The sequence below is a fragment of the Vigna unguiculata genome, chromosome 7 (genome assembly GCF_004118075.2).
Source record: "Vigna unguiculata cultivar IT97K-499-35 chromosome 7, ASM411807v1, whole genome shotgun sequence".
Lineage (NCBI taxonomy): Eukaryota > Viridiplantae > Streptophyta > Magnoliopsida > Fabales > Fabaceae > Vigna > Vigna unguiculata.
In genome coordinates this window covers 16705436-16730615 of record NC_040285.1, presented here as the reverse complement: position 1 = coordinate 16730615, position 25180 = coordinate 16705436, and the positions used below count along the sequence as shown (strand labels likewise).

Genomic DNA, 25180 nt, shown 5'->3' with positions numbered 1-25180 from the left:
TGTTTTACCATTATAATATGCTTGGTGTGTTATTACGAATGTGTGAACGACATTATTGAACCATGTATGGGTTGTTGTGTGTTTATATACACGAGAACAGTGGTGAACTCTAGTTTTCTCGGCCAAGGGAGCATGTTTCGCCTAGGCGAGATCAACAGAGGCTCATCAAAGATGCTTCACGCGAGCGGTCGCTCAGGCGACCCACGTCCTTTCTGAGCGAGCGAGCTTCTCGCCCAAGCGAGAAGGGTCTCGCATAAGCGAGATCCTGCATGAGTCTACTGTTCCCCTTTTCGAGTGGAATGATGGGTATGGTATGAACTTGGCATGTAAACTAAATGAGATGGTTGGTGTTAAAGTGGCATGGTATTGGCATGAACTGAAATTCTACAACTATGGTTTGAGAGAAATGGATGGTCATGGAACTACTCGGAAGGAAATGAAAGAGGTGAATTATGAAGAGATGGTATGCAATGTATATGTATTTGTATAATAAATCTTTATTGATTGGTCTAGTATGCTTGTTGCGTGTCAGTGTGTAATTCCTTGAAAATCTCTAGGTGGGATTTCAGGGTCGTGCTTCAGTGGTCGGGACGTAATTCCATGGCCCCTGTTAGTAGGTGTCCATGGTGGTGCCCCATCTATATAACTTGGTAAGGATTCAAGGTAAGGACTGCATCCTGACACTCTAAGGAGTCAGTTAGTCTCACTTAGAGCGGACTGACTCCTGTGGTGAGAGTAGCAGAAGGCCTGAAACTCATTAAGGGTTAACCTTGTGTGTGAGGGAATTGATTTATTGTAACACTTGTAACACATAGCTCGGGGGTGAGCAGAGGTATCCACCACAAGTGCAAGCATCCGCTGAATCCGACCAGGTAATATGTAATCGGATAAGTCGAGTCGAGCCTTAGTGTATTGATTTGGAAGGTCATAACATGCTTGGGTGATGTATGTATATTGGACTGCGAAAGTATATCTGATTGCATTGATGAAATCTTTATGGCTCTAGCTTACCTTGTTGCTTGTTTGATTGTCTTGTATGTTGTTCTTCTACTCTTGCGATGATCATCAACTTGTTGATGTGAGTAGATGCGAGAAGCACTCGAGGTCAACCGGGAAGAGGCGATTCCGCTCATAGTCCGTTTGGGTTGGACATCGTGTTTTGTTTGGGCTTTTGTTGGGGTTATGGCCCATGTATTGCTTTACCCTTTAATACTCTATCTTCTCCTGTTAGATTTTTCAACTGGTTTATAGTTGGCATCATGGTGTGCCTAGGATGGTAGGGGTTGTGTTTAAGATCCCAGGACTGCGTTGTTGTACTATTTGTGTGTGACGTTTCTTTTAATTACGCTTATTAATTAAATTGGACGTTACATCAAACCGACACCAATTGCTATAAAAAAACTATAAAATAATATTCATCCTACCTCAACTTTGAAATGATCATGATTTGTGTGTAATAAAAGTGTACCACTGCAAATTAAAAGAAAAAAAGAATAAAAATGCAATTAGTAAAATTGAAAGGACTAGTTAAAAGATCTTATTCATTTTAATTTTGGTGATACTAAGAGTGGCTTAGCATTTATGATATGGAGTGGAAGAGAATCACCTGCATGCAGAAAAGGAGTTGATAATTGAGTATACATAAAGTATAATTCATAAATATATTTCTTAAAATTCTAATTTAATATATATATAAATTTACTTCCATTTTTTTCAAATTGTTACGTGTCAAAAAGCAAATTGAAATCATTTCATCTCTATGCATGTACATTCAAAGTGAGACAAAACATTAAAAACTATTTTTCACTTTTCCTCCTAAGTTTAGCTTGTACATGGGGTCAACTTTCTCCCCATCTTTCCCTTCCATTTCTCGTAATTCAGCAAGCATAAACGTAAACAAATAATCATAATGTAAACTCTTCAATCATCATGAATAAATTGTATATCAGTAATTGCTCAATATAAAAGTTAGGGGTTCGTGTTTTTATTTTGTTTTGATATCTGGTATTAAAAGGAGTAAATGTTTCAAAATAAGCATGTCAGTCTTAAGTTTTATGTTTTAGGGAAGAAGCTTAGGTCTCTCAGTATAAGTTGGGGCACCTTTCCACCACAAATAGTGGCACTGACATAATTATGGGAAAAAAAAAGTAAAATCATTCGAATATTAAAATTTCACCTCAAAAAACCATACTTTAAAAATTATGGACTAAAAAAGGTAAAGGCACACTTATATAATAAAATAAACAACTGAAATCATGTTTCAACCTTCTCCCTCGACTCAATTAATTTGATTTGACATGTAAAGATTTCAACCTGCTAATTGCTAAATCTTTGGACCCACATATTCCTAACTTTGGTTACTTTCATCAATATTTATTCATAAATTTTGCGCAGCCAATAATCTCAAAGGTTATTTCTTATGCATAAATACCAAATAGTCGTTGTGATTAATTCTACAAATAATTTTTAAATAATTTTTGGTAAACAATTTTTCATTGAGTTATAAATGCATGTTAATTTGATAACATATTAACTGTGTCATGCCAAGTTTATATGGAAATCATATAAGACAAGCAAACACCTACTCATTAGTAGAGACCAAACATCTACTCATTAAACCTTCTACATCATTTTGTTTCACACTCTTCCTCTTCTCATATTCTTTGTACCAGAGGTGCTGCACCAAAGCATAGGTAAAATGTGAATTTTCAATTATTTTGGTTTCAAACTAAATTTCATATACAAATTATTTTGTTAACTTCTTTAATCTTATATTCATAATATTAAACACCATTTGAACATTTATTTTATTAACTTCTTTAATCTTATATTCATAATATTAAACACCATTTGAACATAAGGTTAAAAGTGGATCTTTTCAAAATTAGTCTTGATTATACTCTGACATGTACACCAACTTTGATATTTTGCTCTTCATTATTTAGAATGTTAACATTTAATCCTAAGCCAAACTTAGGTCATGATGAAACACAACACAGTGAAATCACCTCCATCGACATCAAAAACAATGAATAACGCTGCTTTCATTGGTGTTGCAGTCAGGACCTTTCTACATGCTTTCATCAGCATCAAAAACACGATTACACAAACTCTCTCTGCCCTCTAACGTAATAGTGGAAACCAAATGGAGAAGAGACACTACTACACCAAATAAAACAGTACACACTTGTTGAATAAAACCACAGAACACAAAGTTGAGAAAAAAAAAACACAGTTAAGCTCCCCTTACCACTTTTCCCACTGCTCCACCCTTGCTCACGCTAAAGATGACCTCCTAGATGCTTCTCCTTACCCAGAAAAATCTTTAACCTTTGCCTCTAACTCCAAGAACCTTCCTATCTCTCTAAACTCTCCTTAGGTCTCCTTTTGATGCTCTAAAAATTTGGTGCTCTAAAAATTCAGTACTAATAGCCACACGAATTTTCTCCCAATTCTTAACTAATTAACCCCTTCAATTAATTTTCAGCCAAAAAAAATTAATAAACTAATTAAAAACGAAAATAAAAGTTTACTGGTCATCAATTGGCATTAACACGTGAGTTTTTGCCCATAAAATCCCATAAATATACTACTCCTCTAACTCCCATAAAGTGTGGCTAGGTTCATGGACCATCCATCAACAAGCCATTACATATTTCCTGACATATTCACGCATATACATAAATATAATAACACATCACACGACCAATATGCAAAATAAAATAAATAATTAGAATATCACACTAATGACATATGCAAGATTCGAACTCAAGACTTTCCAACATAACCAAGTACTCTCAACAACTTGAGCTACCACTATTCTTTGTTATAATTTGACAAAATAGTTCTTTTAGATATACTTCTAATCCACAATTATTGTAAATAAATATTTACTTATTTATTTAATTTTTTGGGTCTTACATGTTGCAAGTGAAAGCAGTGGTCCACAGCTTTCAAGTGATTGAAATCGGAGAGAAAAATCTACATAACTATTGCATAGATTATGCATTCATTAGTAGAAATAAACCTTAGCTTCTGAAAAGGTCCAGGAATGGAAGATGAATCTGTTAAAGGACTGTTTAGTATTGGTAGCTTTGATATCTTGCTTGAGTTCTTCAGGCCCAAGTTAGGCCATACGAACCTACAAGAAATCCCTTAAGGAGAAATGAGACCATATGTTAAACACAGTATTTAGTAAGGAGTTCACAAAACAAAAATGTAACTACAATATACATTTATTTTTAAGAGATGCATTCCATCTTATTGCAAATGTATCACATCGTTTTACAAAATTTTGAATGCAAAAACTGCTACTAACTACTGATTGTATTGTTCATTCTTTATGTACCTTAACAACTAGGAAAAAGGGGGATTTAACTTCTAACAGTTCAAGCAGTTTATCCAATGCATCGTGGAACTCCTTTTCCATGAGAAATGAAAGAAATGAATTAATGAGGTTTCAACAAGAAAAACTGCTTCATGATATATAAGATGTTTTCATCATAAAACCTGTGTAATCAAAACCATATGCTAATATAAGATGGTTCTTAAAAAATATGCAGAAATTCAGAGGATAAAAGAACTTAAAATTGCTAAATACTCATTTTGGAGGACAAATAAAATCATTGACATATAATGCACATGGACAGCAATAATAAAATAAATATTTATAGCAATAATCAAATAAATATTATAGTACTATAGCATTACCAGGACAACAATACTATAGCATCAGTACTATTAATTGTAAACTTATAAGACAGCAAGATAAAATTAACAAGGGCACTATCGGGCTTAAGAGACCAGAAATTAAGCATCAAGTTCACATTTAAAACCTTACGAGATGCTCATAAGCAACTTCTTTTTCATCCACAGTAATCCATGAAATTTGAAATTTAGAATGCACATGCCGGAATAGTAGTATGATAAACAACGTGATAAAGTGTTAGGAAGCTTTAGCAATTTTTAAATAAGAAATACCACCCTGAACAATTGTACTAAATACCATTGCAGACTTGATAAAGTGTTAATTATCTTTACATTAAAGAATTAGTGAAGTGCTCAAACTAGATACTCAAAACACTTAAAACTTAACTATATTTAATCAATTCGATCATTCCAAGAACAAGAGCACGAGGTGCAGGACAGACAGATCTTCCTATACAAGAAGAATTCAAGCAAAGATTTTTTGTAGTGATTCAACAATGCTTCACTATCATCTCATATGCTCCTGTTTATAATTTTGAAAAACACTTACGATCCTTGTTGTGAACTTATAAGTGAAGTTAAAGGAAACACTTAATGAAAACAAAATAGCTAACCTGGATTCCCAAATAGCTAACATGGTTCGAACTTGGGCTTTCCAAACCAAAAGAGTTCATCTCTAAGTTAAATTGGTGAGGTTTCATATTTGGGCAACGATTTATTATTTCAACAGCCAACTTTACTACCAATGGATGCCAACTTTACTAGCACTGGATGCAAGTTAGTACCAATTATGAGGATCAACTAGAATGCAAGTCAATAAAAGGAAAATCATTAATGAAATGTAACAGCTAATATATGGTATGTGGAAAAGCCTTAGCAAAAAATAGCAGGACTTACTATTGCTGGAACGAAGGAAAGCTTCCTCTCTACATTAGCTTGACCTCCCACTAACCAGCACCCTTGTAATCCCGACGTAACCCAGCACCTCCGCAATCTACAGCGTCGTCACGGCTTTGTTAGTTCTCGCCTCAACATCCGCCCCCTTCTTCAACAACACCTCCGCCATGTTAGCATGCCCGCCTCAATCAGTCGTTGGATGTTCCTCACCTTCCCCCTCCTCGCCTGCGTTCACAGCCCGTCCCCGAGCCCCCGCGCGTCGAACACGCCCGCATGCCTGTTCTCCGCCGCCACGTCGTACGCAGTCCTGCCTGCGAAGTTCCTCACGTCCTTGTTCGCCCATTGGCGTCTGCGAAATTCGAAAGGAACTCCAGCTTGAGAAAGATAAATTAACCGAATCGAAGCCCGTGAAAGATACAATCCCTAAAGCGAAATAATTTGAATAGAAGAACCAGACGAAAATGATAAAAGAAATCCAAATGAAATAGAAAAGAAACCTAACTTTTTCATCGAAGCATACCAAATTAAATTCTCGCTTCAGCGACAATCTAAGCCTCGATAAAATAATAGCAGATGCAACAATGCAGCGCAGGTGTGGCTGTGCAGTAACAACAGTGAGAGAAAAAACTAAAAAAAGGATAGGGAATAAAAATTGCTAAAATTATAGTTTTTTAATTTTTTAATTTGATAGTAATTCAAGATTGTGAAAGGGATAGTTGAAGGGATAGAGAAAATGTGTAGATAGTAGAGTGTGAAAGTAGTAGTTGGAGAAGTGTATTTGTAGTTGAGAGTAGTTGTATTGGATGTTGTGTTAGTTGTTCTTGATGTTACAAAATGGTACGATACATGGGTATTTATAGTCCCATAGATTATTCTAGAAACTCCTAGCTAGAACTAATGCAAATACTTCTAGATTTTTCTACATAGTTGAATGTTCTTGATTTTTCTTTCTATCCTAGGCTTTTCTCCAATACTCTAGAAGTTTCTTTACATTTCAATAACTCTATCTTATATTTTTTTAGATTCTTCTAGAATTTGCATTATATTTTAATACTCCTCCTTGATGCAAATTCGGTAACTCCAAGCATAGCGCGTAGTAGTTCAAATCTTGGTCTTGGTAAGGCCTTTGTGAAGATATCTGCAATTTGATCTTCTGTCGGGCAGTACTCAAGTCGTATCTTCATATTTGTTTCCGCTTCTCTAATGAAGTGGTATTTAATTGCTATGTGTTTTGTTCTACTGTGATGTATTGGGTTCTTCGTCATTGCGATAGCTGATTTATTATCACAGTTGATTGTAGTAGGTCCACTTTGTTTCTCTCCCATATCTTTGAATATCTTTCGAAGCCATATAGCTTGACTTGTTGCTTCAGCAGCAGCCACATATTCTGCTTCAGCTGTTGATTGTGCAACAGTTGCTTGCTTCTTTGATGCCCAAGAGAATATTCCCAATCCAAGCGAGAAAGCATAGCCTGAGGTGCTCTTCATGTCATCTTTTGATCCTGCCCAATCACTATCGGTGTAGCCAATGATCCTTGAGTTAGTCATGGTTTTGTACCATATTCCAAACTCCTTTGTGCCTTGTAGATATCTTAAAATTCTTTTCCCTACTCCATAATGAATATGACTTGGCTTTTGCATAAATCTTGATAGAAGACTTGTGGCATACATAATGTCTGGTCTTGTGGTTGTGAGATATAAGAGACTTCCAATCAAACTTCTGTAGCGTGATGCATCTGTTTCTTGTGCTCCATCATCTATGAAGGATTATCTTGTTCCCTTTTAGAGTTATGAATATGGTGAAGTTGTTTAAGAAAGCTTTTTGAAAATTCTCACTGGACATTAAGATAGCATGCTATCTAGATGTGAAGGTTCATTTCTCAAGCTCATGTAAGGAAGAAGAGAGTTGGATTCAAGCTTAAACACACACGGTAATAACAACACTAAAGAGCAAAATGAAAGAAGAAACAATAAAAATGGAAAGCATAGAAGATGAAGAATGGAAGAAGCACGCCACTCATAGGGGGATCTAAGCCAACCAAGTCCTAGAGATGAGTGATGGTGCCGCCACTTGCAAGCAAGATAAGGCAAAGGTGAGTTCACTTCTAGGAAGGAGAGCTCACGAAAATTTAAAGGTTGAAACACAATAGTTTAGAAACAAAAACCCTTTTACAAGACAAGGAGCACCCTTTAAATAGGAGTTCATAGGGGTCCTTTAGCAAATACAAAAACATGAAAAAGGATTAACTAGCAAACCCTAAACCTAATGTGAGAGTGAGTCTTGGCCAAGTGAAGGAAGATGATTGGTGGAGGCATTCCCATGAGGATTTAGGCCAAAAGAGGAAGGAGACCAAGTGACCTTCTAAGGCATAAACCACAAAGGCAAAAGGAGACAAGGTACATGTCTACTTTTGCTTTTGCTTTATGCTTTTTGCTTTCCTCTCTCTTCCACTTCATCCAAGTGCTCCAATCACCAAGTGCCACCTAGCCATGCTCTACTTTCTCTTAATTACCTACAAAACAAGACAAACAAGGATTAGCATGTTGGTTTAAGTTAATCTAATCTTGGTCAAAGGTCAACTTTGGATCAAAGTCAACAAGTCAACCAAAATAAATCAACTAGAAACCAACTTAGGGAATTCAAACTAAAGTAATGCAAAACAAAGATAAAAGTAATGGAATAGAAGACACTACAAAAAACCTTGATTTTAGTAGAGGTTTTTTACTAGAGGTTTTAATAACCTCTGATAAAAGATATAGGTAGACAGGGTTTTCGAAACCCCTTATAAATATCTACGGTTTTTTTATTAAACCGCAGTAAAGTTTAAAATTTTAATTTTTCCCTCATTTTCCATCTTTATTTTCTTCTGTTTTTTTAACCTCCCTTTTCCCGTACGACTATTCGCTTATTCTATCTTCATTCCTCCTTATATCTTCAATATATCTTCAATCTCTAAGGAAGAATTTTTTTTTTTTCAAATTCCATTTCTCTGGTTCCTCTACTTAGGGTGGATCATCCAATTGGTACTTGTTTTTCCTCTTTCATTCTTGACTTTTTAACATTGCTCTTCACTCTCCCAATTTCTAAAACCCTAGGTCAATGGTTTACAATCCCCTGTCTTGTTCAACAAATTTGTTCTTATGTTTCAGAATTGTGTTTGCTCTAGTATCTGCTTCAGAAGATTGCAACTACTTTGCATGGGTTCGTTGTTGCTTCAGGGGTTCATGGCTAGTTTACTGGTGCTTCACAGTGACAACTGCTTCACTGGTTTTGTTTTTCGCTCAGTTTATAGTGGTTTCACGAGTTCACGGGGTAGTGCTTCTCTAGTTTGCTGGTGCTTCACGGGGGGCAACTGCTTCGCTGATTTTGTTGCTTCGTAAGTTGGTAGATTTTTCATATGTTTGTCCCTTTCTTCTTTCTCTCTTATATAATTGGATAGAGTCAACAATTCATTGAAAACAAATTAATAGCAGTAGTGATAGTGAATAAAATCTTACTAGCATATTATAAGCAAGCTAATTTATTAATTATATATGGTTTGTCACCATTATGCATCAAAGCAATTACTCATGAAATGTTGTGCATGGATGCCTCACAATTTCATGAGTGTTTACAAAGTTAGGGGATGACTGGTATGTATGTAAATAGCAGAAGGCTTATGCTATCTTCATTATGATTGCAAACCTCAAATCATTCATCGTGACATAAATTCTAACATATTACTTGATGAGGTGTTTCATGCTTATGTTTGAGACTTTGGCTTGGCAAAGTCGATTGATTTTTCTTTCTCAAAATCTATGTCTGTTGTGGCTGGTTCCTATGGCTACATTGCCTCAGGTAAGAAAATGTTCATTACACATAGGTGCAGTAATTATTGCAATTTTACTTGTCAAAGTACTTGAGTCCCATTTTAATCTTTTGTTGTAATTTACTTCATGATATTGGTTTTATTCAGATATGACAATGCTTTGAAGGGAGAAACATTATTAAAATGCAGGACACATAAAGTTTCTTTTGACTAACAATCGTAAAAGTTTCTTTGAATAGATAATACACCTTTTAAAAAAGTTCAAATGCAATTAGTATGGTTATTACTTTGCATTACATGACTTGATTTAGACATTGAGCTCATCAATTTTCAGAAGCCCATAATTCCCATTGATTTATACCGAGGCATTGGTGATTCACAACTTATAGGTTTGTCAGTTACTCAAGAGAGGTGCTCCTCAAACACAATCTTAACCTAAGTACATATCATCTTAGTTGTTCTAGATTACATTTTTATTATCATTAATCAAGATTATCTAACTTGCTTGTTATATCACATCTTGCCAATTTTAACGCTTGTTATGCCTTCCATACTTTTCAGGGTCTTTCCTGTCTTTGTAATTGGTGTTGGGCTTAGCACATTTGACAAAGCATCCCTTAGCATTTTTAATTTCTAATTTTGAACTTTGGGGCACTATCTATTTCTTCAACTTAAAAGCCTCTGTTCTTATCTCTTCTAACACTATTTTGCATGCTTGCATAATTGCAGGTCCATTATTATGTGCAATCTCATATTCAAATTAATGTATATTGTGATTGTGTAATATTGGTGGGCATTTCACTTTGAAATCCTCTTAGATTCTTAAATTTTTATTAACCTGCTAATTTAGCTTCTGCCTTTTTGTTTGTTTTGACTATGCTTGTAGCCTTCTGCATCAAAGAAGCATTGACATCCTATTACCACATGTATAAAAGTTTTGGATATGATTTGTCTAAAGTTGTCAGCCCTGAATCAGATCAAGGTACTTTCTAATTCATACAGATACCTTGTCATCAAAATGAATACAGATAAAGGTACATCAAAATGCATAAAAACTTTCCAGGGTCTTATTATATCGTTGAGTTGTCTTTCATGTTGATGTAGTTGTTAACTATAATATCATCCATTGATGATCTGAACTACTCTGAGAAAACAAATACTTATTACATTGTAAATGCCCTATACTATTTTCACCCTATTGAAAGGTATTCCTTCTGACTTTCTTTTCTGTATGATAGTTTTGTTCATTATATTAGTTTAAGTTATGCACCTAGCGATAATGCTTAACATTTTGCATTGGCAGGTTGAGAAGCCACTTCCGCGAGAGAACAAGAAGAAAAGGCTTGCCGGGATGTGGGTGAGATGAATTGTTGAAGGTAAAATGGTTGTTTTTATTTTGTTGTAGAGATGCTAAATTGGAAATTTTATCCCCAGATAAGAGAGAGTAGCACATGCCTATGAATGAGAATCTTTGTTGTATTTCTAATCAATTCTTTGTATGTTCTTTTAATATCTACAGGCAAGCTCCTATATTTTATATTTTATATTATATTTTATCTAATATAGTTTGAATTTTAATATCTAATATATTATATTATATTGTTGGATACATGGATGTGATATCTGTATTCCTTAGAAATCTGTGATAAACTTGTGATGAAAATAATTTCATTTTTATTTTCCTCTTGAACAAGCATTTTATTTTAGTCAAAATATTTGAATTGTGTCATGTTTTTAATAAAAGTAAGAGTGCTAAGACATCACTATCAAAATGTTGCATGTGATAATTACTACGTTTTCTTCTACATGGTAAATGTTGTTATGTTTTATGATTGCCATTAGTATTTTAGGATCACTAAACCAGCTAGTTTCCTATGTGTACAAATATTTTTAAATTCAGGTGAAACAAAAACATATAACTCAGAATCTGAAGTGTGCAGATTTAAATATAAAAAGAATTGGTTTGAAGTTACAAAAAATTTGTATATTTTTTTAAATCTGAAATCAATACATATTTATGAAACTTTCACCTGGCTAATCTCGTTATAGAAGTATTTCTCAACTCTAATAAAATTACTTTTGAAGGTCTTTCTATTTTATTTCTATTTTTTAGTTGATTGTATTTATTTAACTATCAACAGCTTTAGAGAAGCCCTGGATCTTGTTAAGGAGGCCATTAGCAGAATTGGTTATAATGACAAAATAAAAATAGCTCTTGATGTTGCTGCTATAAATTTTTGCATAGGTAAGTATAAGTTTCTATCTTTTTTACTTTTAGATTCTTGAGAAGATAGAATTTGGTGATCCTTGCTTACATGAATATTGCATATTATTATTATTTGACTGTTGCAGCAGTGCTTTGCTAACTTTTTTACTGTGTAGTTTACTTTCTAAGAGATGTAAAACCAACAATGTTATCTCCAAATAATACTTCAATCATGGCTATAATTCCAATTAGGGATATGCCATTTTCAACTTGGATTCTGAATCTTGTTATACACGTATTACATGACCCGATATGTGATAATTGTTTTTTATTTGGATATATATATATATGTATATATATATATGTATATATATATATATGTATATATATATATATGTATGTATATATATATACATATATATATATATGTATATATATATACATACATATATATGTATATATATATATGTATATATATATGTATATATATATATATGTATATATATATATACATATATATATATATATATATATATATATATATATATAATCTCTATCTTCAATGTGTGATGTTTTCCTTAGCTTTTTTATATTTTTGTGATGAACTAAATTAGTTACTAAAAGAATTATATTTTAAAAATGATATCCACATTGTTTTCTTACACCAAGTTAATGCATTATTGATAAGGATAATAATAGACTAGTCTGGTTCCAACCACACTAATGGCACAAAGTTACATCGTTGCTAGTTTATAAGACTCTTTAATCAACTATGTTGTAAATTTCTTTCTTTCAATCTTTTTTTAGTCAACTCTCATGTTTCTGGAAAAGTGACTGGAGTGAATGAAAGCTTAGTAGCTCTCCAGCTTTGGTGAGTTTTAAAAGATATTTGTGTTGAGTTTATGTGCATTAACTATTTTACCTTGGTTAGACTTTGAAGCAGAGGATTTTGTTTCACTTAGATATTCTTTCTCATTCATTTAACTTTTTCTTTTGTATTATTCATCTTGTTGTAGGTAGCATTCATTGGAAATTACAGTGAGTACTTTGGTATAACAACTGGTGTTGATGTTGTGGTTTACTAGATGCTGGCTAATGATCTCATTCATGAACTCTTCCTAGCTCTTTCATGGCCTTCCCAAATATAATTGCAGATATGATCATCATGATTGAAAATGAAAAAGCATGATCATCATGATTGATACCGCATTAGAATAATGTTATTAATTTTTTGTTATGTCTATTTTTCTGATTTAAAACAAATAACATTGTAATGAGTTGGTAATTTTAACTTTTAATTTGACTTTCTGATTTAACTTTCTATTTAGTTCTTAACTGTTAAATGAATAGCATAAAATAGGAGAAAAGTCTCCATATTTTTAGAGAAGAAAATAAAGCAAAAAATATCTCCAAAAATTGTTGGATATAGTATTTTATCTAATATAATTTGACTTTTTGTTCTACTGCAGTCATTTGTTGGATACATGGATGTGATATCTTTATTCCTTAGAAATATGTGATAAACTTGTGATGAAAATATCTCCAAAAATTGTTGGATATAGTATTTTATCTAATATAATTTGACTTTTTGTTCTACTGCAGTCATTTGTTGGATACATGGATGTGATATCTCTATTCCTTAGAAATATGTGATAAACTTGTGATGAAAATAATTTCATTTTTATTTTCATCTTAAACTAGCATTTTATTTTAGTCAACATGTTTGAACTGCGGCATGTTTTTAATAAAAGTGAGAATGTTAAGGCATCACTATATTGTTTGCGAAAATGATGGATATGATAATTACTATGTTTTTTCTACATGGTAAATGTTGCTATGTTTTATGATTGCTATCTAAAATTTTAAATCTTATTTGATCTTTGTTAGTTTTATTACATTATCAAATTTTATATATGTCAATTTTTTTAACTTGAAAGATTGTTTACTGAGTGTAAAGGTCAGGAAAGAGATTATTTTTTACTTCTGTTATATTAACTTTGCAGATAAGCAAGGCAATAGCTGGAGCAGACTGTAAAGACTTGATGAGGAAACTTCCAAAATTTGTGTACGATGAAGAAAAAGCTTTGGAGGTCAGCAAATTTCCATGTGGTTACCCTTTACTTGAAAGTTGAATTAGCTACCTACATACTTAAGAATCACTACCAAAAATCTATTTTTTATTAGCGATTATTTGGGAGTATATTTCATGCTGTGGCGAACTAGACGTTGATTTGCAGTTAATACCATTGTTGTCACTTGATATAGTTAATTTGGCTCCATCAAATAGCAAAACTAAATATCTCTCTAATGCTATTAGTTGCTTTGATCCTCTAATGCTAACATTCCAGCAACGAAATATTGAGAGCCAACATAAATTTGATGAAGAAGCCAATTGCTTCATTCCACTTTTGAAGTTCCTTTATGTTTTGCAAGATGAAATACTTTACAAATTTGTTTCAGCATCTAAGCTAATTTTGAGGGCCAGTCATTTGATTATAAAATACAGTTATACTGTAACCTCATTGAGGACCATGTTTTATTTATCAGGTTGCTTGGTTCTAATTGTAGCAAATAATTATATAGTAATGGAGAAATATTTTAACTATATACTGGAAATTATTGTGGTTGAAAAAATATATACAAATGTATAAATGATAAATCATGGTAGTTAATGGAGGTTTTGAAAACCCATGGTAGTTAACGGAGGTTTTGAAAACCCATGGTAATTAATTGAGGTTTTGAAAACCCATGGTAGTTAGCGGAGGTTTTGAAAACCCATGGTAGTTAGCGGAGGTTTTAAAACCCACGAAAGTTAACAAAGGTTTCAAAAAACCCCAACAATTGATTAGTCTTTCCTGGGGTTCAAAAAAACCCCGGCTAACACATTCTCCAGGGATGGTTTAGCGGGGGAAACTATAATCCCGGGTAAATGACTTAACGAAGGTTTTAACCCTAGGTAATAAAAAAAATAACCTCCGTTAATATTTGTTTTTTTTGTAGTGAGACTCCCCTCTAGACATGCTTCTAGTGATCCTTCTTGATGGAGCTTTTAAGGAGGTGGTCATGCCTTCATCAATCTTTTTGTAGTTTCTCATTTACCACCAATGGAGTAGCGACAGCTTTACAATCATACATCTTGAACTTCTTCAATAGGGCTTCAATATATTTCTTTTGAGAGATAAATATGTCGTCTTCTTGTTGTTTCACCTCTATACTGAGGAAATAGTTCATCAACCCAAGGTCGGTCATCTCAAATGTCTTCATCATGTCTTCTTTAAATTCTTTCATCATCTCCAAATTGTTTCCTGTATAGATAAGATCATCGACATATAAGGAGACAATGAGGTGATACTGACCTTGTGCTTTAATATATAGTGTTGGCTCACTTTTGCTCCTCCTAAATCCTTGATCGATGAAGTATTGATCAATCTTGCTATACCATGCTCGAGGAGCTTGCTTCAAGCCGTATAAGGCTTTTTTTAGTCTTAGTACTTTGCCTTCATTGCCTTTATTGATGAAGCCTTGAGGTTGTTCAACATAAATCTCTTCTTCGAGCACTCCATTTAGGAAGGCTGATTTGACATCTAGTTGATAGATGTTCCATCCTTTTTGTGCTGCTAGGGCTATTAGAGCTCTTATTGTATCTAGTCGTGCGACTGGAGCAAATGTCTCATTGTAGTCGATTCCTGGTTGTTGTGAGTATCCTTTTGCGACCAATCTGGCCTTGTGCTTTTGTATAGTTCCATCAGGATTGAGCTTTGTTTTATATACCCATTTCACTCCAATGATGTCTTTTCCTTGAGGACAGTTTACGAGCTCCCAAGTGTTATTCTTCTCAATCATTTTAACCTCTTCTTCCATAGCCTTGACCCATATTTCTTGCTTTGATGCTTCCTCATAGCAGTTAGGCTCAATCATGGCCATATTGCAGGTTTCGTATATGTCTACCAAAGATCTTACTCGTCTTGGAGTGGACTCTAGTGAAGAATCTTCTAATGGAGGTGGAGAAGGCGTACCTGAACCTTCTGCCTCTTCTTGAATTTCTTCTTGATATTGTTGCACTGGAACTAAAGTGGTGTTTTTAACAACTTTTTCTTCTTCCCAATTCCAAGAAGCATTTTCATCAATTTCAACATCTCGACTAATGACGAGCTTTTTTGTTTGTAGGTTGTAAACTCGATAGCCTTTTGATTGTGTGCTATATCCCAAGAATATTCCTCATATAGTCTTGTCTTCAAGCTTGTGCCTCCTTTGATCAGGAACATGTATGTAGCAGATAGATCCAAATACTCGTAGGTGTTTGGCTGATGGCTTTCTTCCACTCCAAGCTTCAATAGGAGTCTTGTCTTTGACTGCCTTAGTTGGACATCTGTTTAAAATGTAAACTGTAGTGTAGACTGCTTCAGCCCAAAAAGTGTTAGGCATACCTTTCTCTTTTAGCATTGATCTTGCCATCTCCATGACTGTGCGATTTTTTCTTTCTGATACACCATTTTGTTGTGGAGTATATGCGACTGTGAGTTGTCTCTCTATGCCTTCATCTTCGCAGAATTTGTCAAACTCGCGAGATGTATACTCCTTTCCACGATCACTTCTAAGTACTTTTATTTGTTTTCCACTTTGCTTCTCAACAAGGGCCTTGAATTTCTTGAATATTCCAAAGACTTCTGACTTTGCCTTTAAGAAATAAACCCATGTCATTCTAGAGAAGTCATCAATGAAGAGGATGAAGTACCTGTTGTTGTGATGTGAAGGCGTCCTCATTGGTCCACAAACATCAGTATGGATCAACTCTAGTAAGTCTTTAGCTCTCCATGCTTTGTCGGTCGAGAATGGTAATCGATGTTGTTTACCAAGGAGACATCCTTCGCATGATTCATTATTCTCTTTTAAGCATGGAAGATCTCTCATCATGTTTTTCTTATATAGAAGCTTTAAGGCATATGTGTTGAAGTGACCAAATCTCCTATGCCAAAGCCACGAGTCATCAACTTCTGCCTTCATGGCAATATTAGTTCCAGATTTGAAGCTTATGGGAAAGCTTCTATTTCTCTTCTCCATTTTTACTTGGCCAATTTCTGTCTTTCTACTGTCATAAATTTTGCATGTATCTTTCTCAAAGTGGAGAGAATATCCATTCTCCATCATTTGACCAATACTTAAAAGATTTTCTTTAAGATTGGGAACCAATAAAACATCCTTGATGAATTTCATACCTTTCTTTGTCTCCACCATGACAGTTCCTTTGCCTTGAGACTCCACTGTGGTACCGTTTCCTAGTCGAACTTTGACATTGACAGATTTATCAATGTCTTTGAAGATGCTTTGATCTTTGGCCATGTGATTGCTGCATCCACTATCCAAGTACCAACTTTCTCCTCCGTTAGGAGATTCTTGATTGGCATAAAATAAGCGTTGCTTCTGATTATGTTCTTCAGCAAAGTTTGCTTGATGCTTATTTTTATTACGACAATACTTCTCTACGTGGCCAAATTTCTTGCAATATTGACATTGAGGTTTTCCATGATGCCAACAATCTTTTTCCATGTGACTTGTCTTTTTACATATGCCACATGGGGGATATTTTCCTTGACGAGTCATAGGGAAGCTTCTAGAATTTTCTTTATTTCTAGAAATTTCTCCTCTACTTTTATTTCCTTTATATTCTTTATTCTGAGACCGTAATTTTAGTTTTGATTGAAAGGCATTTTCGACTGAGTCTTCTTCATGCCTTTTCAATCTTTGTTCATAAGCTTCAAGAGAGCCCATTAGTTGTGTTACTGACAATGTGGCCAAATCTTTTGTTTGTTCAATCGCAGTTGCGATTGCATCATATTTTTGGGGAATAGAAATTAAAATTTTCTCAACGATTTTTTTGTCAAGAATAGTTTCCCTATAGGCTCTCATCTGACTAACTATTTTCTTTATTCTAGAATAGTAGTCTTTAATGGTCTCAAATTCTTTCATTCTTATTAATTCAAACTCTCATCTTAGAGAATGAAGTTTAACATTGCGTACCTCATCACTTCCTTGAAACTCTTCTTGTATTGTGCTCCAAGCTTGCTTTGCGTTTGTGGCACCTATTATTCTCGGAAAGATTGTGTCATCAACTGCTTGTTGAAGAGCAAATAAAGCCCTTGAATCCTTCTGTTTGTTTTCCTTCAACTCCTTCTTCTGAGCTGCAGTAAGAGCGGAAGTGTCTTCTAGAATAGTGAATCCCTCTTCTATAATGTCCCATAAATCTTGGGAGCGAAAGAATGTCTTCATTTTGACACTCCAAAAATCATAATTTTCTCCTGTGAAAATAGGTACTGGAATTGATGATGTTTGATTGGTAGTGGCCATAGGTTGAGAAAATATTTTGGAAGTAGTATAGAATGAAGTTCTAATTTTTTTGAAGTAGTTGAAAAGTTTATCTACGCCCAGTAGATGACCGAACGTAGCTCTGGTACCACTGATAGTAATTCAAGGTTGTGAAAGGGATAGTTGAAGGGATAGAGAAAATGTGTAGATAGTAGAGTGTGAAAGTAGTAGTTGGAGAAGTGTATTTGTAGTTGAGAGTAGTTGTATTGGATGTTGTGTTAGTTGTTCTTGATGTTACAAAATGGTAGGATACATGGGTATTTATAGTCCCATAGATTATTCTAGAAACTCCTAGCTAGAACTAATGCAAATACTTCTAGATTTTTCTACATAGTTGAATGTTCTTGATTTTTCTTTCTATCCTAGGCTTTTCTCCAATACTCTAGAAGTTTCTTTACATTTCAATAACTCTATCTTATATTTTTTTAGATTCTTCTAGAATTTGCATTATATTTTAATATAATTATTAAAATATTTAAAATTTAGGATTTAATATATTTTTTATCCAACAAGTTTGACATTTGAAATTAGTGTATTCTTGAAGTTTTGATCTAATTTAATCCTCAAACTTAAAAAATACATGAAAAATTTAATCTTTTTAATCAAATCTGGTTAAGTTTATCTAATGTTGGAATGTCGTTTCATAATACTTGACACATTTTCGCTTCAATGTTAACTCAATTATTATTATAAAACGCATTCAAAACGTCAAATAAACTTAACTAGATTTGGTTAACATGATTAAATTCACGCATTTTTTAAGTTATGTGTCTCAAACGTGTTTCATAATAATATTTGAGTTAACGTTGAGCGAAAATATGTTAGATGGTGTAAATGACTTAAATACTATCATGAAACGCACTTAAAACGTCAAATAAATTTAACAAAGTTTGGTTAAAAGTGTCCCAACCACACCACAAACTAGGAATAGCCACACACCACACGAGTATACGGCCATTAGCAATACTCTGGGTCGCATACTCCATGCTGAAGACTCCCTTATATAGTATGCGGCCATCAACAATCCTTTTGATTGCATACTCCATGTTGAATACTTCCTTATGCAATATGCGGCCATTAGTAATCCTCTAGGCCGCATACTCCGTGTTGAAGACTCCCCTATATAGTATGTGGCTATTAGCAATCCTTTGGACCACATACTCTGTAGTAAAACCCACTTTAGTGAAGTGCGCAACCATCAGCATCCTTCTTAAGCCGCCTACTTCGCACTAAAGAGCCCTTAGAATAAGCAGCCTATATCCAACCATAATCACTCAGATGGTTAGGCGGACAAGAAGTATCCAGTCGCTCAGATCCACATGGCCGCATACCGGATACTTCACACTCAAGACAGCCCCACTAACGCTTACCAGGAACTTCTGAGGGACCTCTTGGTAATTTTATACATTCCAGGTAGGATCCATAGGTAAAAAGGTATAAATAACACACTATTTTATGCATTGATTACGTATTAAAATATTTCCTGAATCCCTGACATCACCACTGCTAACTTAAGCATCAGAGTGTCTTTTGCAGGCACCCCTACGTCATCACCGGAGCTTCATCGGAGTAACAAGGCATCCATTCGTCAACCCAGCACCAGAGCAACCTAGCAGACTTGCGGAGTACAACTTGGTCCCCTAAGAACAAAAAGTATTAATTCACGCATTTTAAAACATTTTTAAAGTTACGTCAGATAAACTTAACAAAATTTAGTTAAAAAGATTGAATTCATGCACTTTTAAAGTTTGAGTACTAAATTAGATCAAAATTTCAAGAATGAACTAATTCTAAATTCCAATCAACCTTAACAAACCAAAATCATATTTAAACGTAAATTTTATTAAATTGTATACATTTACCGAGTTTTGAAAGAAACCTAAACTAATTATTTGGAGGTTTTGAAAACCTATACTAATTTTTAGAGATTTAACACTAAACTTTCAGAATTTAAAGGAGGTTTTAAAAACCTCATTTAGTTAAATCTATTGCTAAGGTTATATCCACGTCCGGTAAATTTTTTTAGTAGTTATAATAAGACGTTTACTTATTTAGTTTATTATGAATTTCAATTTTTTAATTTAAGATATTAAAATTTTAAATTCAAAAAATAGAAAATGACTCAAACTATACATGTCTTTTATCTGTAATTTAACTGTATTTTTTGCATATGCTTTTTCAAAGAAGTAAACATATGAAAAATATTTCTAATCAGTATTAGGTACTGAAGGTATTATTAGTGATTTATTTATAATATAAGTTATACAATTATATAACAGGAAAACATCATACTCTATATCCTCTGAACCACTTTTTAACGAGGTAAAGAAACACGAGGAAGCAAAGGGTGACCAAACTTGTCATCTATGTCAGACAAAGAATGTCAAAGATAGAAAGCATGGAACCTCCACCTTTTCGAACTTATTATATGTATAATGTACACGTTGCAGCCAAATTACGAAATTCTGATTTCATCTTCACTGTTTCCTCATCAATTGTGGCAGTTGTTTGAACGAGGACTCAGAAGAAATGGGAGCAAACAAAAGTGTCCACGTCGGAAGATGTTCGATTTTCTTCAAACTTACTGTTTTCTTATTTGTCATTTTCTTTCAGTATCTAGTTGGTTAACATTGCATATCATTAAATATTAATGTACCAAGTAATTCATGCATTTTGTGCATGGCAGCAAAGCTAGACGTTGGAGTTGATTTCACTAGAAGACTGTATAATTCTCACATGCAAAGGTTTTTGTCCATTCTATAATCAAACTAAGAATGTTGATGAATTTTTTTTTATATATATGAAATATTATTTTTCTATTGTCTGATGGTTTCATGAACAGGCTGTCTAGAGGTCTGGTTTCTATGGCTACTGGCAGGTACACAGTTTGGCTTGGTTTTTAAATTTTGTACTCACATCAACTAGGTAGTGTATATATATATATAACCAAGCATTTCAATTTCTTTGATTGCAGCCTTGGCTTAAAGCAGCCTGGTCTAATTTATTACAGTGATTTGCTAGATATGTCGTGGCACAAGGGGCTGCATGATTCAGACCTATTGCTCACGTATAGGTACCATAGACCTCGAGATATTGGTCCCCCCTCCCTCACCATTAAGGTTTGTACTTGTTGATTTTCTTTTTCATAATTAATTAATCTTTTCTATAAATTAAATAATTTTTTCATAATATAAGATTTGTACTTTCAAATCTTGAGGTGATTTCTTTACACCGTAACACAATCCCATTGAAGTTTTTTCTTTATAGCATTCAGTTTCACCTGAGGTAAGAATCCATGGAATTCCCACGAACAATTTTCGCCATTCCCAAAGTCAAGGTGTAAGATTGTCCAAGTTATCGATTGGGTTTGATTATGTTGACCCTTCTGAATCTGGTTCGACCAAAGGCAAAGCAACATGTGTATACTTTAAGGTTGGAGGAGTTAGTTAATATTGGTTTTCATTCATTCCTATTCTTACCTTGCAATATCGTATCATGCATGCGTTTCTCTAACGTAGAGAATATTCTGTCATTTTTGTTGGGTTTGAACAATGATATATATAATACGCAGCGTTTTCACTTTTCACATGATGGAGGCCGCTCTATAAGTACAGACCGAGATGGTTTTCAACTGACTCGCAGGTTGCTGAGATTTGTTGTTTCAGTCCTCACAAAATTTACCTGTTTCAATAATTTTGACTTACCACGTCTTCTTAAATTCCTCGTAGTGGAACTCCATCTGATAACGTGATAGTGGTTAGTCAAGAATCTCGATTTGAAGATGAAAAGGATAACGGTTTTACTAATGTAAGTAATTGGTTATCAAACTGAGAAATGAAATCTTCCTTATTTGTGTGCAAGTTACATCTTTATTATAACTGCTTGTTTTTGTATTCAGTTTAGTGTGCAAATGGAACTAGGAACTGCAATTTCACAAAACTTGTTGACCTACTATCGGTTTGAAGTTACCGCTGCAAGAGGAATCAAACTTGGACCAGCATTGTTCTTCTCACGGTGAGTTCTTTTTCCACGTTCAGTATATGCATTCCTTCGCACTAGGTAACCTGCATCAGTTTTTATATTGTGACAGGATGAGTAGTGGAACAGTTAAGGGATCCTTTGCTCCATATCAAGCATTTGCAGTCGGTGGACCCAGTAGTGTGAGAGGCTATGGTGAAGGTGCCATTGGTGTTGGACAATCATGTCTGCTATCCACAACTGAATTGTCAATCCCATTGGTATAACATTCATTGCTAGGCTTCTGTCACAGATAATATTATACCTGTGAATTTTTTTTTTCTTCCTTATACCTTTCATTATAAATCGATTTTGCAATAGTGAGATAGGTTTAAAATTTGCTTCTTATAATATTTTAAGATGAAATTTTCTTGCTCCAAGTTTTACCTTAATTGACAAGAAACATTTTTTCATAGTACTTTGTTATATAAGATCATCCTTACTCATTTCTAACCATTTCTACCGATTATTGTTTGCTGATCGATCATCTTTTTTTACTCTATTTGCAGAGCAAGAAACTAACAGGTGTTATCTTCCTGGACTGTGGGTCTGACCTGTGGAGTGGTGATAAAGTTCCAAGTGAGTTTCCTTTAGTAATTCTTAAAACCATTCTCCAAGTTTATCTCTACAAAAGTTTGGCCACATTAAACCATGTTAGCATTCTAAGTAGCCTTTTGTTCTGTTTTGACCATTAGTCCCTTTTCATATTCTATCTCCAAACAACAAAGATTGTATTCTTAACTCTATTGTCTGTTAATTAAGTTAATCTTTTTCTTCTCCCTAAGGTTGTAGTAATATGTTAGTTGTTGCGTTTATAATTGCAGATAATCCAGGAGAGAGACATGGTAAGCCAGGATTTGGGTTTGGAATTGGGGGTGGCATGCGATTCAAAACCCCCTTGGCTCAGATACATGTTGATTATGCCATTAATGCCTTTCAAAAAGGAACTGCATATTTCGGAATTAGAGATCTGCTTCTATGAAAGCTCACACTGCTTAATGTGGCCAAATTTTTTAGGCTTCTTCATTTCTTTAATTTGAATATGAAAGGTGAGTGATATAAATAGTGGTGTGTAAATCGGTTTAAACAATTGGTGAACCGGTTTGAGTTAAAAATATTCAGTTTTTCTTTTAACTTGTAACTACAATAATTTTATTATTTTTCATATTTTTTTAATTATAATTATTTATTATATCTAATGATGTAAGTTGGGAATTTGACTTTGAAAAAGTCTAGGATGTTTTTGAATTTTTTAATGTTTAAATTATCTATTTGTCTCATTATATAAATTGATATTTTAATTTTTAATTATCATATTTGTAATTATATTTGGTAAAATAAAATAGTTAAAGAACTTGTTGTCCCATTATAATTACATTAGTTCAATTAACCAATTATAATAAATATATAAAATAAATTGAAAGAATAAAACAAAACATGTCGGACACTATAAAGAAAAAGTTAAAGTTATTGTGCGGAATATTTTATTTCAATTTGTAGGGATTTTACCCTTTGCAAACTAATTTGAGGGGGCTTTTTCGCCACACACTTTTTGCAGAGGTTTTTCTAAATCTATATATTGGTGACTATTATTTTGTAAATGTTTGAAACCTCCTTTATTTGCACCTATTTTATTGTAGGGATTTAGAACCTCCATTTTTTACAGTTTTTAATTTTGTAGGGGTTACTACCCTCTTCAATTTGGCGATTATATTGTAAGGTTTTAAACCTCTCTTGTTTGTATTATTTATTTTGTGGGTTTATTACTTTATTTTGCTTGCCTTATTTCTAATCTTCTAAATACAATAATTTGTTAGTAATTAGAAACTCATGTTCATGGCAATGTATGTTATCATTTGAGGTGCTTATATTTTTTTGTCAACAATATTTATTTGCAAACTTCCTACAAATTCTTAAATTGTGACAAAAGACATGACAAACTTTACTAAAGTGCTCAAATATATATAATTAAAACATTTCATTCTCAAAATCACCATAGCAACATAAAAGTAATTTAAACTGGAATGTAGTTACAACTTAATCCATAATTCCTCAAAATTCATAATAGACTAAATATAGCTTCATCCTAAAAACACCATAAGCATACAAAATGTTGCTAGCAGTAAATGATCTACTTGTACACAAAGGAGATTCAAGCTCATTGATGAACCCCTAACCCCTACCAAGGATGGAGGTATATGCTTAGGGAGGTTAAGCATCTTTAGAAAGGGAAGTTTCTTCACCTTCTTTTAATTTAGTTTTATGCTAAGTTTTTCCTAAGTTGACTTGTTGACTTGGACTAAGGTTGACTTGTTGACCATAGTTGACTTGACCTAAAGTTAACATGCTAATCCTTGTTGCATTATGGTAATTAGGAGTGGATTAACACTAATGGAGTGAGGCTAGGTGGTGCATTTGGTGATGTGGAGAAGAGAGGAAAGCATAAAGCATCTTTTACCATGGTTGTCTTCCCTTGGCTTGGACAAAATTAATGAGAGAATGCCACCTTGTCTACTCCACTTTTGTCATCTTATGAATTAGGTTTAACCTTGTTTCTAAAAGTTTGGGTTTCTTATTTATAAACACGCCCTTGTACACTTTTGTCTTTGCATAAAGACCCCTAGAACTCATCTATATAAGGGGTGCTCATTGTCTTGTAAAAGGGTTGATCAATTGAAAATATAGACCTTATATTGTGTCAACAGTGTGAGTTCTCCTCCTTAGGAGTGAAACTTCATTGCTTTATCTTGAGCAAGCTCAAGTGGCGGCACAACACCACTCCTCTTCTAAGGTTGGTTAGCCTTATGCCCCCCCTTAAGTGGTGTGCATTACAATACTAGTTTACCATTTCATGTCTTTTCATCTTGTCCATTTCTTTGATGTTTCAATTCGGCTTTTATGTTCTAATGGTTACTTTGTTTTTTTTTTCCTTCTTGAATCCATCTCTTCCTTCTCTAGAACCTCTTGAAGTGAACCTTCACAATAGAAGGCTTGCTATCTTAATGTCTAATGAAAATCTTCACTAGGTCTTCTTAACAATCTCAACATCATATTTGAAAAACATAAAATGAACCATCATTATCCTACATCACTAGTTTGTTGAAATGATAAAAGAAATATACTCATGAAATATACAGGAAAAAACAACAATTGAATTAAAAAAATGGAATACTTGTTTCCAA

The 25180-nt window shown here is 33.7% G+C and overlaps 1 protein-coding gene and 1 long non-coding RNA gene across 33 annotated transcripts; one reads left to right on the top strand and one right to left on the bottom strand.

The window, feature by feature from the left end:
- Window positions 1–2889: 2889 nt before the first annotated feature.
- On the bottom strand, window positions 2890–6248 carry LOC114190215. 3 transcript variants are annotated; one of them, XR_003605779.1, is made up of 3 exons: window positions 6125–6248; window positions 5605–5953; window positions 2890–4154 (listed from the first exon to the last, which is right to left on the bottom strand). It is a non-coding gene; the product is annotated as an uncharacterized LOC114190215 (long non-coding RNA). The 3 variants fall into 3 exon arrangements; XR_003605777.1 differs by having other exon boundaries at window positions 5605–6027; window positions 6107–6229; XR_003605778.1 differs by having other exon boundaries at window positions 5605–6027; window positions 6125–6224.
- A 2244-nt stretch (window positions 6249–8492) lies between these two features.
- LOC114192012 (outer envelope protein 80, chloroplastic-like) lies at window positions 8493–23190 on the top strand. Of its 30 annotated transcripts, none has more exons than XM_028081519.1 (21): window positions 8494–8627; window positions 8754–8980; window positions 9747–9823; window positions 9974–10201; window positions 10299–10394; window positions 10716–10788; window positions 11554–11657; window positions 12426–12489; window positions 12635–13708; window positions 20261–20377; window positions 20486–20544; window positions 20668–20725; window positions 20824–20859; window positions 20956–21100; window positions 21249–21413; window positions 21553–21623; window positions 21710–21788; window positions 21880–21995; window positions 22072–22219; window positions 22508–22577; window positions 22823–23190. In XM_028081519.1, exons 9-21 carry the CDS (start codon window positions 13689–13691, stop codon window positions 22978–22980), a joined length of 1242 nt encoding a protein of 413 aa, XP_027937320.1. In that variant the 5' UTR covers window positions 8494–8627; window positions 8754–8980; window positions 9747–9823; window positions 9974–10201; window positions 10299–10394; window positions 10716–10788; window positions 11554–11657; window positions 12426–12489; window positions 12635–13688; the 3' UTR covers window positions 22981–23190. The 30 variants fall into 30 exon arrangements, with proteins under 30 accessions (XP_027937336.1, XP_027937320.1, XP_027937322.1 ...); XM_028081521.1 differs by having other exon boundaries at window positions 9747–9851; XM_028081518.1 differs by having other exon boundaries at window positions 8754–9851; window positions 12635–12656; window positions 13622–13708.
- The last annotated feature ends 1990 nt before the right edge of the window (window positions 23191–25180 follow it).